General features: G+C 53.0%; 1 protein-coding gene and 2 long non-coding RNA genes across 3 annotated transcripts; 1 reads left to right on the top strand and 2 right to left on the bottom strand.

The window, feature by feature from the left end:
* Positions 1-835: 835 nt before the first annotated feature.
* On the bottom strand, positions 836-5,339 carry LOC121009850 (uncharacterized). Its single transcript, XR_005780866.1, has 3 exons — positions 4,294-5,339; positions 2,905-2,991; positions 836-928 (listed from the first exon to the last, which is right to left on the bottom strand). It is a non-coding gene; the product is annotated as an uncharacterized LOC121009850 (long non-coding RNA).
* A 1,729-nt stretch (positions 5,340-7,068) lies between these two features.
* Positions 7,069-9,688, bottom strand: LOC121009851 (uncharacterized). The gene is made up of 3 exons (XR_005780867.1): positions 8,888-9,688; positions 8,078-8,241; positions 7,069-7,270 (listed from the first exon to the last, which is right to left on the bottom strand). It is a non-coding gene; the product is annotated as an uncharacterized LOC121009851 (long non-coding RNA).
* A 2,520-nt stretch (positions 9,689-12,208) lies between these two features.
* On the top strand, positions 12,209-14,436 carry LOC121009973 (uncharacterized). The gene is made up of 4 exons (XM_040443416.1): positions 12,209-12,213; positions 12,781-13,051; positions 13,480-13,711; positions 13,819-14,436. The coding sequence occupies exons 1-4, from the start codon at positions 12,209-12,211 to the stop codon at positions 13,950-13,952; spliced, it is 642 nt and encodes a 213-aa protein (XP_040299350.1). The 3' UTR covers positions 13,953-14,436.
* The last annotated feature ends 207 nt before the right edge of the window (positions 14,437-14,643 follow it).

Below are 14,643 nucleotides of genomic sequence, written 5' to 3'. Positions count from 1 at the left end.
CAGCAGGCTCGTGGTCCTTGAAAATGGAGGAGCAGGGCATCATGGTGAAGAACGTGCCTCTGGAGTTGGGAGTTCAAATCCCTACTCTGCTGCTTTTTAGCTCTGTGGTCAGGGACAGGTTGCTACCCCTCTCTGGGCCCTGGTTTCCTCATCTGCAGCATGCGGATAACACAGTCCTTACCTCTAAAGGTTGTGGTATGAACTCAAGAGGCGTGAGCTGCAGAATGCCAAAATGCAGTGCCCCGGGTGCAGGAAAGATTGAGAAGCCGCAGCTTCTGTGAGGTCAAGGCAATCTCTGAGGCCCCGGGGCCCTCGGGGGACCTCCTTCTCTAGGAGCCCAGACCTGCGGCCGGTAGCAGGTGGAGGCTGGGCACCAGGGTAGGTGCAGAGAAAACCCTTAGCCACGCAGCTCCACACACGGAGAAAGAATCAGAAAGAACTCAAGGACAAGAACGGTTGAGTCCCATCTGTCCAGACGTCTGCCCTCCATGGCGTCGTCTAACCCTTCAACACGCAACACAGCACAGCACGAGGGGTCTGGGGCACTGCCTGGGGAGCCGAGCCCTGACTCTGCTGCCTTGGCCCCCGTGGCGGCCTCGGTCTGCCAACACCATCTTGAGTCTAGCTCTGAAGAAACATCCGTCACCCACCAGTGACGACTAGCCCACCAGTGCAAGGGCTGTTACAGATTTTCTGTTCTGTCATCAAGAAGCAGTCAATAGGGCTGGGACCCGAGTGGGACGTCTGGAGTGAGGGCCTCCTTAAACCTTGTGCCTCCGGAACCTTTCCTTTTAGCGTGTCCCCTGGGCACCTCACCCTCTCCAGACCTGGGAGTGCTCCCCACTCCCCCCCCTTCAAACATTGTAAGTACCTCCACCTTCACACCGTCCACGTCCACCAAGAGCCAAAGAGTACGCTCTGCAAGATCCTAGAATCGAAAGAAAGGAAGACATTGCAACCGTGCTTTGGGCAGGAAACGCGTTCACTTCTCAGAGCCCTTTATCCCACAGGACACTTCATTACACGAAGACTGAGAATGAACGTCCTCTGCCTCAAGTTCAGCAACCTCATTTCCAAAATACCCACCTACAGGAAGCACTGGCAATGTAAATAGAAACTCTTAGGAGACGTGGTGCCCGAAGCTTTTACACCCAGTTGGCGTGACAGAAGACCAAGGGACAGTAATATTTTAGCAATTCCCACAAGAGGAAACACAAGTGGCCAACTTAAAAAAAAAAAAAAAAAAAAAAAAAAGTCAACCTCATTATCCCTCAAAAAATGAAAATTACATGCTCTTTTTACATTCAAATCAAATAATTTGCACTTTTTATAAATGTTTTTCTACATTTGTTCAAACAGGTAGATCTCTATGTGTATATATGCTTATAACTTGTTTTTTTTTTTTTCCTCGAAATGGGACCTTTCTTTAACAATATACTGTGGACATCTTTTCAGGTCAGTAAATCCAGCAACCCGCACTGTCTTTGTTTTTATTCAATGTGGATGGAGCCCACTTGAATTAAGCAATGGCTCTGCTGGTGGGTTGTTCACAGTTCTGTGTCTTTGTTTTTCTTATAAGCAATGCATTCTTCCATACGTATCTTTGAACACTTGGGTGGGTATATTCACAGAAAAAAATTAGTTTCCATTGTAAACACTGGATCACATATCAAAGCATATATACATGTTTTAAGTTTCGACAGAAATGCCAAACTGCCATTAAGTACTTTACTGTTTGACTTGGTAACAATATCCATCTACTATTTTCATTATTTTTTTTTATTAAAAAGACCACTTTGTTTAAGATCACAGAGATGCGGGGGGGGGGGGGCGGGGGAGGGGGGCCCTGGGTGGCTCAGTTCAATTAAGCATCTGACTCCATTTTGGCTCAGGTCACGACCTCACAGTTCATGGGATCGAAGACTGCACTGCATCGGGCTCTATTCTCTCTCCCCCTCTCTCTGCCCCTCCTCTCCTTGGGCAGGCTCGCTCTCACTCTCTCTTAAAGTAAATAAGCTTAAAAAAAAAAAAAAAAGATACACAGATGGTAAAAAGCAGCCCAGATGGGCTCAGGGAAGAGGCTCTTTGGCTGAGTTAGCTCTTGGTCCCCAAAATAAAGTCTCAAACCAGTTGCCCATGAACATGTAAATCAAGCCTATGCTTTGCGTGCCCAGGGTTGACTTCTGCTTCCTGCCTGGACAGCCCCGTGTAAAAGCAACAGTGGGAAGGCAACTGGGCTGAGCTTCAGTGAGCACCCAGAGCCTGGAAGTCAACCCCACCCTTGCCCTCCTACCCTGGGCTCTCTCTTGCTACATCCAACCCTTAGAGCTTGGAGCGGTCACCTGCAGGAGGGAAGGAGCCAGGCTGGGTCACTGGGAAGGACTCAGTTTCCATCTCAGCTCTAATAGTGTCTCACTGGATGACTTCAGACAAGTTGCTAAGACTCTCTGGTCCTCAGTTTTCCTAATCTATAAATGGGTCAAATAAAACCTGTCTGACTCACTGGGTTGTGATGAGAATCAGATGTGGGAAAGGATGTGAAAGTAACTGGTTTTCCTTCCTTCTGTTTTGGGTTTCCCAACAGGTCTACAGCTATGGAGCAGGGGAGCCTAGTCTGGGGTTTCCTGACCACAAGTGCTTTCCCAGTAACAGCCTTCTTCGAAGTTATTATTACTTTTTTATCTGAATGGACATGATACAAAATTCAAAAGGTCTAAAAGGGCACTTGCGAGAGGCAAGTCTTCCCACTTCTGACCCCACTCCCCCCACTCCCGCCCCCACCCCCAGATACCCTTCCGAGAGGCAACCTTTGTCATCTCCTTTTTGTGTCCTCAATCCCCGGATGTTTTGTGCATTTCCACCTCTGCACCTTGCTTAAAAAAAAAAAAAAAAAAAAAATCTTACCCATTTCTTGAAGCTTTTCCCCCATCAGTGCATATGGAGCTTTCTCGTTCTTTTTGCTGCCTACTGTTTACTTTGAAAGTTTCAACACTATAAAAAAAGTTGCAAGAAGAGGAACATGAAAAACCATATATTTAAAGTTGGATTCAACAACTGTTAATACACACCACATTTGCTTTACCTGTTTCTCTTTTTTCTAAACTATTCAAGAGCCAAGGGTTAATATTTCAATGCTACATACTTCAGCAGATAGCTGCTAAGGACATTATCCTACACAACCACAATACAACGATCACGTTCAGGAAAGTCAACATTGATACATTGCTATTATCAAACATATGGTCCACAATCAAATTTCCCAAGGTGTCTGATTAAAATGTCCTTTTTAAGAATCCAGGTTCCAGGGGCGCCTGGGTGGTGCAGTCGGTTAAGCGTCCGACTTCAGCCAGGTCACGATCTCGCGGTCCGTGAGTTCAAGCCCCGCGTCAGGCTCTGGGCTGATGGCTCAGAGCCTGGAGCCTGTTTCCGATTCTGTGTCTCCCTCTCTCTCTGCCCCTCCCCCGTTCATGCTCTGTCTCTCTCTGTCCCAAAAATAAAAAAAAAAAAAAAGAATCCAGGTTCCAATGAAGGATTGCCCAGTGCACTTAATTGCCAGGTCTGTTTAACCTCTTTCAATCTCCCAGTCTATTTGGTCTTTCACGACATCAACATTTTTGAGGGTCTAGGCCAGTTTTGCAAAATATCCCACAATTTGGATTTCTCTGAGACTTTCTTCACAATATACTTAGGATAAACATTTTTGTGCAGGAATGTTACACAGGTGATATCACACCTCATTGATGTTAACGGCAACATAGCATACCCGTGCATGGATGTACCATCATTTTTGTAACTTGTCCTCTGCCCATAGAGGCCTGGACGATTTCCAGGCATGTTTCATAAACAACGCTACAATGAATATTCCTAAACTTCTGTCATTTTGAAACAGTCTAGTGTGTCTATAGGATAAATTCCTACAACTGGAAACTTTGCACCCGCATAAATTGCCCTTTATAAAGGATGAGCCCATTAATATTTCCACTGATAACATGCGAGGACACTCTGCCCCAGAAGTTTGTCTCATTTTTTTAAAGTTTATTTATTTTGAGTGAGCGAGAAAGTACGAGTGGGGGAGGGGCAGAAAGACAAAGAGAGAGAGAGAGAGAGAGAGAGAGAGAGAGAGAGAGAGAGAGAGAAGGGAGGGAGGGAGAGAAAATCCCAAGCAGGCTCCCCACTGCCAGCACAGAGCCCAATGCGGGGCTGGAACTCACCAACCATGAGACCATGACCTGAGCCAAGTCAGACGCTTAACCATCTGGGCCACCCAGGCACCCGTCTCATTTTTTAACTTACATCTTACTGTGTGTTGGCTAGTAAGGTCACACGTCCTTGCTGAGTCTCTGGGTGACAAGATTTCCTTATATTTCTCCCTATGAGTTTTGGCTGGAATTTGCAGGAACTCCTACTTTGCAAAGAAAACGTCCCAAGTGCTCCGCTGAAGCACAATTTTTGCTCCTGGTTACAAAACACATCCATTTGCTCTGCACGCTCAGCTTCAAAGGGAAGAGGGGTTTGTCAAGCAAGGAAGGTGTGTTAAGCACCTTGCTAGTTACTTGATTGAGTTATCAAAGCTGCCAAGTGAGAATGATTAATCTGCCCGTTTTACAGATACGGAAACAAAGGTTCCGGGAGGTTACGCAGCTGATTTACTCGTTCGAGGGCGGAATAACTCAGGCCTGCTTGCCATCACTGAAGCGTGGATAGGTCCTATTCTCCGCTTCCGTGGGTGTTGGTGGTTGGGAGAGACAAAACCAAATTCTACGTATTCACTCTAAGTCCCCAAACTGTTAACCCCCGCCACGGCGTGGGGTTTAGGTGAACCACTCCAGCTCACGCCGCCGGCTCTCAGACCACTAGACGACTACCTTCCCCCAAATGCACCGCTCTCACGGACTCTTCCGGCCTCTGTGGACTACACTTCCCAGAATGCAGCACGCACGCACCCGCGCTTCCGCTTCCGGCCCGGGCGTTTCTTGGGAGTTGGGGTTTTTCTGCGGGGAGCCAGACCGCGAGGAGCTCGGGGCCGTCACCCCCCCACGTGGCCTCATGGCACCTGGGGGAGTAAGGGCCACACTTATCCGCCAGGAGACACTGGGCAGGCCTGAAAGCGCTTTCTACCTTCTTTTGGCCAGCAGGCTGGCTCCGTTGGTGGCCGCACGGTCCTGGGGAGTCATCGGTGGAGACTTTCTCTGACTCACTTAGGGTTAGTAGGGGTTCATTTAGGGTCCTGGCATTCTCTTTACTGTTGAGTTTTCGAGCGGCCATGAGGTCCTGTCCTTTATCTTGTGACATCATGTTGCGCCAGAATCGCCCCCATGTTTTTCTTCCTTGAGACGCCTCCCTTCCAAGCAGTAAAGAAAGGAAAAAACAAAAAACAAAGGAGTTAGCACCTTTTAACATGCTATCTTGCTCCTGCCCACTCTTGCCCCCAACAGCGAGTTAGGCTCACGGCAGCCAGGGCAGTCTTTGAAAGTTAAATCACTCAGTCGCTGTATTGCATTCCATGGCTCCCCATTGCTCCCAGGATCCCATCCAGACTCCATGCCATGTAAGAGCTGACCCGTCCAGTTTCATCTTATGCTACCTGCCACCCCATTAATCCCCTCCAGCTCCACTGGTCCTGGCTCCTGCAATGTGCCTCGCTCCCTCCAGCCTCCTAGCCTCTGGCCACACCGTGCGGGTGCCTCTGCCTGGACTGGGCCACCTTCTGCTCTTTCCTCAGCTTGCAGCAGTTCGTTCTGTGTCATTCAGAGTCCTACCAAGGGATAGAAAGCACTCTGGTTCTTTCAACAGAGAGAATGTACAGAACGGTCAACTAAAAAGGTATTGTGGGTTAATAATGACACAGAGCAGCTACCACGCCCAGGGCTAGAGGAACGAAGGGAGCAGCCTGGTTATGAAAATTTAGAAGGTCGGGGGAGGCCAGTGCTAGGCTCCAGGCCTCTGAGGAGCTGGCCAGCCTAACCATCACCTCCTGGGAGCGGGGGTCCTGATTCTGGTAACGCCCCTGCAGACCACGCCACCCTTCCCTTCAGGACACTGTCCACAGGCAGTAATGCGGGGTTTATGTGTGCTGGTGTCTATCTGCCCTCGGTCTCTTCCCCGGACCCCCAACAGCAGCGATTAGGCCACGTTGTACATCACTGTGCTCTAAGTGCCCCTCGGACACCTTGTTGACAGAATCATTTCTCAGGGACGGTGCCTTGGGAGTTTCTGCTCTGGCTGGGGTGGGACTCCATCACTCATCTAAATTCTACTTGACCCTGAACCTGCTCTTTGCCCAGGACTTTGCTGGGACTAGAGTGACCAAGAGGGGCCCAGACAGACTCCCGGGCACAGGACTGAAGGTGGCGCTCCCTCTTGAGGCTGTGCAGGTGCGGGGTGAACCCCGAGAAGAAGCTCCCTCCAAGCTCCTCACTGTTTCACGTCAAACACTGGGCCCTGCCTTGAACATTGCCAGGCACTTAGTAGGGGTTGAGGGAATGAACGGGACCTAGCCTCCTATTTTCCAGGGCACCAGGCCACTTGGAGTAATTGATTCTCTAGGTCATCTTCTGGCTGAGAAGGGCGATGCTGACTTCAACTGCTCCCCCCTCCTCATGGTAAATTTTATGTTTTTACAATCAAAATTTTCAATGGAACAGAAAATCCCCCCTGCAGGTAATAAGCCATGTGGTGCATTGGGAAGCGTGCCTGCTTTGGAGTCAGACTACCTGGGTTCACACTGAAGTGATGCCACTTCTAGGCTGTGTGGCCTTGGGGAATTCTTATTACAAAGCCCCAGCACTATATGTGGCACATCAAGGTACTTTATACGAGTTTGTTTCCTGTTGCTCTGAGCTCCAACCACAGCTCAAACAGAGAATCTCCCTCTGACTCCCTGAGAGTGGGTTATTGGCCTTGTGGGGCTGGATCAAAACCAAGGCTGAGAGGCTTGGTCCATGGGAGAAGGGGGCTGCCTTGGGGGAACCTCTCTTGCTCTATGAAGCAAAAAGGGTATATGGGTCCGAACTCCCCTTCAAACTTGCCTAAGTGAAATGGGGAATTTATTGTCTCACATGTTGGGAGCTAGCTTCAGGTCAGGCTGGATCCAGGAACTCAATAGACCTTCAGGGTTGTCTCATTCATCAACCCAGTGACTGGGCAACAGGGTGCAGTGGCTGCTCCTTGCTTGACTCCAGTGTCTCGCAGGGCAGGGCAGGGTTAGTGACTATGATTGACAGCCCGCTGAACCAGCTTCCGAAGGAGAAGGTTTGATGTCACCAGAAGTCTAGAGGGAAGTAAGATAAATGGTAAACCTTACTACCTGCCACTTACTGTTCTAAGCATTCCTCCTTGTTAATTCATCAAATCCTAATAACCCTACAAAGTAGGTATCATTTTCATCATTCCCAGTTTACAGACGAAGAAACTGAGGCACAGATTGCCTCAGGTCAGAGCTAGTGAGGGGCAGCGCCACTATTCAGCCCCAGACAGTCTGGCTCCAAGCCCAAGCATTGTTCCATTTCTCCATGTCGCATCTCCCTATCAGTCAGTATCAAGAGATGGACATGACAGGGACAGCCCCAGAAGGGGTCCCAGCACTCCCCTGGAGTAGTATGGAGAGCAGCTGGGGACCACAGCCTCGGGTGGTCCGGCCTCAGGGTGAAGTCTGGCTTCAGTACCTCTGCATCTGGAAAATTCTGGGAACTCTCAGAGGACTCACCACAAGTTGAGAACATACCCAGGCTCCACTCCAGGGGCACAAGTCCTGGCTTGAGGAGCCTGATCCCACCTTGGGGCCACAAGCTGGCTGTGTGGCTTGGGGACAGTCACTGCCCCTCTCTGGGCCTGTTTCTTCCTCTTGCAAATGAGCAAGTTGGGCCTGACTCCCCACCACTGGGGGTTCTCTCTGGGGAGAAGCTGGGGGTGAACCGCTCCGACTTGTGGTCGGCCACAAACTGCCCTGTCCCCAGGTGCTGGGGAAATAAGGTGTCCCCTGTCCCTGCACATCAGTGGCTCTGAGCCCCCAGAGGGACTTGGCCTGACTGTGAGCCCAGCTTCCTCTCCCACGGCCACCCTTCTCCCCAAGCCTCACCTCACTCATCATTGCCGGGCCTGCCCCCAGACAGCACCCCTCCCCGGCCAGGCTGGGCCAGTGCGTTCCTGCTGCCGCTTCTCCATCTGGTATCTTAGCCTCCTACCCAAGTATCAGGCACTCACAGGGCAGCGGCTCTCAACTGAGGTGGTTTCGCAGGGTTTCTGATTTAGCAAGTAAAAATGCAATCTTTAGGGCAGAATTCTAACCAAAAAGTTGTGAGTCGCTTCTCTGAAATTCAAATCTAACTGGGAAACCTGCATTTTGTCTGGCAACCCTCCCCCCAGGGGACATTTCTTCATGTCTGGAAACAGTGTTGATCGGCAAAACTGGGGGGTTTCATTGGCATCTAGTGGATTGAGGCCAGGGATGTTGTTTCATACCCTACGATACACAGGATGGCCCCACCATGAGGAATAATCCTGCCCAATTGTCGGCGGAGCCAACGATAAGAAATTCTAGGTTCTCCCCAAAGCTAACACACATACTTAACTGTGATCTCAGGGACTTGACGGGGCGGGGGGGGCGGGGAGAGCAGTGGTCACATCCCTGAAACAAGTAAATGGCTTGTTCAAGGTCATATAGCTGGCAAGGAGCAAAGCGGAGTCCTCCGCCTGTCTGTGCCTTCTCCTAATAGGCTCATCTGAAACCAGGAAGTACAGTGGGGGAGGACAGGCAGGGAGAGCCCCGCAGGTTCCCCAGACCCCCCAAGGAATGGCTCTGGGGACTGGCTCTTTTGGACTCCTTACGGGGCGGGCAAGCCAGTGCTGCAGACGATCCCAGGTGCTGCCACCAGGGGGCAGCAGAGACCTGGAAATGAGTCTTCACACCCTGGCCTTCTGGAAGTAACTGCAGATTCTTGCAGACTCCGGGGTCCCCCTCCAGAGAATCCAATTCAGCTGGTCTGCAGGTCTGTGATGCTCACCAGGCATTGGCTTGTTTTTTTAACAGCTACTAGGTGATTTGGATGCTCAGCCAGGCTTAAGAACCACTGGTCTAAGACCTCGATTTTCATCCCTGATGGGTCATGAGTATCACTCCGGAGCCTTAAAAATACCAGCGTGAAAACCACCCCAATGTCCACCGCCGAACGACGGATAAACACAGTGTGGTCCGTACAATGAAATGCTATTCGGCCATGAGGGGAATGACACCCTGAGATGCGTACCGCGTGCATGAGCTCTGGAAGTCACTGTGCTGGGTCAAGCCAGACACAAGGGAGCCCTCTGAGGTCTAGAATAGTTGAATTCATAAAGACAGAAAGCGGGGGCTGCTATGGGCTGGGGCTGGAGGCGGGAGGGGTGGGGAGTCAGCGTTTAAGGGGTAGACTTTCAGTTCGGGAAGGTGAACATTTCTGGAGGTGACGGTTGCACCACAACGTGAATGTACTTCTTGCCACCGAAGTGCACACTCAAAAACGGCTAAAACGGTCCGTTTTACGTTATGCACATTTTACCACAATAAAAAAATAATGTAGCGGAAACATAAACGTCACGCTTAAAGTTTAAAAGCATTCCACACAACAGGGGCGCCTGGGCGGTTCAGCCAGTTAAGCATCCAACTTCCGCTCGGGTCACGATCTCGCGGCTCATGAGTTTGAATCCCGCATCGGGCTCTGTGCTGGCAGCACAGATCCTCTGTCCCCTTCTCTCCCTGCCCCTTCCCTGCTTGCACATTCTCTCTCTGAAATAAACAAACATTTAAATAAAAATTATTCCACACAACAAAACCACACATGTCCAAGTCCTGGCTCAGACCAGCTCAGTAAGAGGGGCCGGGGTTTGGACTGCTACAAGTGTCCCGGGGGATTTCACCAACAGCCGTGGTCGGAGATTATTCTAAGATTCCAGCATCAGGGAAGAAGAGCGGGTGCACCATCCATTTTCCTGTTGTCATGGTTTTAAACTCCGCCCACAAATTCTTTGATGCTCTTCCTTCAAGACGTGGACCCTAATCTCCCTCCCCTGAGCGTGGGCTGGTCTTAGTGCCTTGCTGCTAACAAACGAGCCCAAAGCAGAAGTGACGGTGGGGGATATCAGAGACCCGGTGGTCACAGTCACCCTAGTTTCTACTTTGGTCTTTCTCTCCGATGACTCACCCTAGGGGGAGTTGCATAAAACAACACTCAAGGAGCCTTCTGGACAACCGTCTGAGGAGAAACTGAGGCCTCCCACCAGAAGTGGTGTGGGGCACTGTCACACAAGGGGGTCCTCCAGCCCAGCAGAGCTTTCAAACAAGGCCACGGCCTCGGCTGACATCTCGATGGCCGCCATACGGGACCGAGCCGTGAGCCGGAACGACCCAGCTGAGTCACTCCGGAGTTCCTGAGCCGCAGAAACAAACACGCTTGTTTCCAGTCGCTGCATTTGGGGTGATTTGTTACGCAGCGGTAGGTAATTAATGCATCCATTCAGGAGTCACAGAATCATCCGCTCAGCCCTTTCCACAGCCACCTCCCCACCCACCCGTCACAGGACACAGGGCCCAGCACAAAGGAGACCCCTGTCAGATGAATGATCAAACATTTTCTCAGCATCAAGCCCATGGCACTTGCTGAGACAGGCCAGGGGACTTGGCGAGTTGGCCAGGAGGGTGGCCACCTCCCTCGAAGTAGCTTCCCCAGCCGAGTCCATCCGGCCTCATTTTTTTCCTCCTCATTTCCTCCCACAAACCCTTCAGGCCTGCCTGATAGAAAAACCTGGTTCGTCTCTCCAGGTCTCTCCAGCTCCACCGCCCCCCCCCCCCCCCCATCCCCCACCCCCGAGGGCAAATGCTAAAGCTGCTGGCTGTGACTCAGAGGGCCATCAGCTTGGGGCACGGAAGTCTGGGGACAGCAGCGCCTCCTGCCCCTGGGGCTGGTTGTGACAGGAAGATTTGGGCTTTTCTGGAGGCCAAGTGGGGCAGCCACAGAAAGGCCGCTTTCCTTCTGTGTGGCAGAGGCCTCACTGTCTCCTCCCTGAGACCATCATCAGACAGCCTTGGGCCCTCCCCACCCCACACATACCTTTTTCCAGATGAATCTCTTCTTATCCCTCAGGGTTTACCTGACATGCTAGCGCCCCTGTTTTCTCATCTACAAAATGGGATAATGAGGGTATTTTGAGACTGGATGTCATGGTGCACAGGAGGACCCTCAGCAAAGGGCCAGGGGCAGCAGGTACTGATGCATGTCTGCTGAGCTGTCATGACAAGAGGGAAGAGTGCCAGGAAAACCCACGTCCTCCAAGCAGCTGGCAGGGCCCGCAGGTGACTCTCAGCCCTCTCCACTCCTCCCTGCTTTGCTCACTCTGCTCTGGCTGCACCATCGTTCCCCGTTCCTCTCACACTCCATGCCTGCTCCCACCTCAGGGCCTTTGCACTGGCTTTTCTTGCTGCCTGGAATGCTCTTACCCCCAAATATCCCTTGGCTCCTCCCTCCCCTCCTTCAGGGCTGTGCCCAGATGTCCCCTTCCTTCTCAGTGAGGCCTTCCCTAGCCACCTTCCCTCCACCCTCTCCATCCTCCTTTTTGGATTCAACTTTTTCCCCATCACATCTCTCCTTTTTTTTCTTTTTAATTTTTTTTTCAATGCTTATTTATTTTTGGGACAGAGAGAGAGCATGAACAGGGGAGGGGCAGAGAGAGAGGGAGACACAGAATCGGAAACAGGCTCCAGGCTCTGAGCCATCAGCCCAGAGCCTGACACGGGGCTCGAACTCCTGGACTGCGAGATCGTGACCTGGCTGAAGTCGGACGCTTAACCGACTGCGCCACCCAGGCGCCCCCACATCTCTCCTTTTAAGACACTACATCTTGGGGCGCCTGGGTGGCTCAGTCGGTTGAGCGCCTGACTTCAGCTCAGGTCATGATCTTGAGAACACTCCATGAGTTTGAGCCCCGCGTCGGGCTCTGGTGCTGACAGCTCAGAGCCTGGAGCCTGCCGCAGATTCTGTGTCGCCCTCTCTCTCTGCCCCTCCCCTGCTCATGATCTGTGTCTCTCTGTCTCAAAAATAAATAAAAACATTAAAAAAAAAAAAAAGACTCTACATCTTTTTCTTACTTTGTTGCTTGACTCCTCTCAGACATAGGCTCCACAAAAGAGGCTTTGGTCTTTATTCACTGCTAGATCCCCACACTTAGCTGAGTGACCAGCATGCAGTAGGTCTTTAAGGTGGATGGATGAATGATTAAGAGGGTATTAAGTGGGACTTCTCCAGCAGCCTTGACATCATCCTCCAGGTCTAAGTCCCCCAGATTCTAGAGAAAGTCAGAAAACTGGAGACCAGACCTCAGGGCTTATTTACCAAGTGGCTGCGAAGGTCCTGCTTTGCCTTATATCATCCCAGCACTAACAGAAGACTGGGGTGGGAAGAAAAGAAGATAGACGCTCCCCTCCCCGGGTCTCAAGTTCACCCACGGAGTCAGGGAAAAGAGAAGTGGTAAGAGGGGCCAGGGTGGGGAGAGGTGACCAGGGCGTGTCAGGAAGGTGTGAGGTTCTGGAAGTCACATGGACACCAGGGAGGAAGGAACACCAAGAGCGATTTCCAGCATCCCAACCAAAAAGGTTGGCTCCGGGGTGAGGAGCCCCCAGCAGGAAGCAGCTGGGGGGCGGGGTGTGTGTGTGTGTGTGTGTGTGTGTGTGTGTGTGTGACCAGCAGCTGGGAGAGGGAGCTGGGGGGGGGGGGGGGGAACCCGTCCTGGGGACCCTCACCCCACTCCACACAGTCCTCCCAAGTGCACACACCTGGGCCACAACAGGGAAGCAGCAGCGGGCAAACAAGGACAAGGGCAAGACCCGGGAAGCGCAGGACGGGCGTCCCTTTCTTTCACTCCCGCGGAGGAGGAAGGAGCTCGGGAAAGAGAAGAGGCACGAAGAGCAGGTGGAGGCGAGGCTGAAGTCAGCCAGCCTGGCCAGTCTGTTCCTGAAGGCGTCTTTAAGAACCTGGAGAGATTCGACCGAACGAGGTCTAGAGACAAAGAAAACACCGTTTCCTACGTGAGCTCCAGGGAGGGCGGCGCCAGCAGGCGGGCGGCGGTGTTGGGACGCCCCTACTCCCTCGCTGGGTCCCCGCCGAGGACGGCAAGCGCTGGGGACCGAGGGGGGGCGCCCTACATGCTCCTCGAAGGAAGGAAGGGGCAGGGCGCCCAACACAGTGGGGCTGGGAGTGGGAGGCGAGGGCGGAGGGACGTGCCCCCTTGGGTGTGTTACCGTGGGGAGGGCCATGCAGGACCCTGGGCTGATTTCTGGCCGAGGCACTCCCGGACTGTCGCTCCCAGTCCGGGCGACGGGGGTGGGGGCAGGCTGGAGGGCAGCGGGGAGCCCCTCGGGGGGGTGTCTCGGTACCCCGCCCTCTCGCTGGGCGGCGCTCTGGGGCGCAGCGGCGGGACCCAGGCCCGCACTTTCTGCTCCCCTCAACCCTGCAGAGCCTTCCCAGCCCCGGGGTCTGCGGCAGCTGCGACGCGCGCCGAGGGAAGCGGGGGGGTCTCCATGGCAACGTTGACGTCAGGGACCCGGGGCCCGGCACGCCGCCTCCCGCCCCCGCCCGCCGGCCTGGCGCAGCCCCAGCCCCGATCTGCGGCAGCTGGGACGCCAGAGGCGTTGGAGCCGCCCCCCTGCCTCCAGACCTGTCCCGTCCTGGCCACCGGAGACGGACAGGTGTGAGCCAGGCCCGCCAGGTCTCACCTGCCTGCCAGCTTCCCCGTGACCCTTTGTCCTCCCATGGCCCTCTGCCGGCCAAACCGACCTTCCTGCTTCGTCAACAGGCAGCCCCTTCCTAGGGAGAATGGCATGTGAATCCGATGCGGGAGGTGATGAGCCCCGACCCCCTCCTCCACCCTCCCAGACTTCCGTCTGCCTCCCTCCGCTCCGCTCCACAACAGAGGGGGGCGGTTTGTAGTTGAACAACTCCCAAACCATCATATATCCCTCCCCCACCACTCTGCCTCCGCCCCTTGCCTCTCTCTCCCGCTGCTCCTGCCCCCCCCCCCCCCCTTCGTCTTCCTCCCTTCTGCTGGTCCGTTCCTCCCCGGTGCCAGCCTCTGCCTCAGGGCCTCCGCACCGGCTCTTCCCACCGCTTGGAAGGCGCTTCCCTGCTCCACCTGCCCCAGGAGTTGGTCATTTCCGGCTCTTGCAGGTGGAGACACGTGAGCTCGGTGCCGCCCCCTCTCGGAGGCGCTCATTCCAGCCGCCTGCACCTCCTTGTAGCTCTCTCTGCCGCCGCGATGCAAAATGGTTTGTGGGGTTATCTGGCTAATGGCTGCCTCCTCCCTCAGACTGAATGTGGTGGAGGATGGCGTTTGCTTTATTTACTCCTGAGTCGCCAGCGTGCCTGGCGCACAGTTGGTGCTCAGTACATTAAAAAAAAAAAAAAAAAAAAAAAAGAAGAAGAAGAAGAAGAAGAAGAAGAAGAAGAAGAAAAAAAAAAAGCCTTGTTGAGATACAATTCGCCAGCCCCACAATCCACCCAAGTGCACAGTTCCACGGTTTTTAGCATAGAGTTGTGCGGTCAATTTAGAACATTGTCATCACCTCCAAAATGAACCCCTGCCCATGCCTGTCCCCCATCCCCTCAGCCCTAAGCAACTGGT

The sequence above is a fragment of the Herpailurus yagouaroundi genome, unplaced genomic scaffold (assembly GCF_014898765.1).
Source record: "Herpailurus yagouaroundi ecotype Mexico unplaced genomic scaffold, PumYag 190, whole genome shotgun sequence".
NCBI classification, from domain to species: Eukaryota; Metazoa; Chordata; class Mammalia; order Carnivora; family Felidae; genus Herpailurus; species Herpailurus yagouaroundi.
This window is presented reverse-complemented; position numbering and strand designations above follow the sequence as displayed.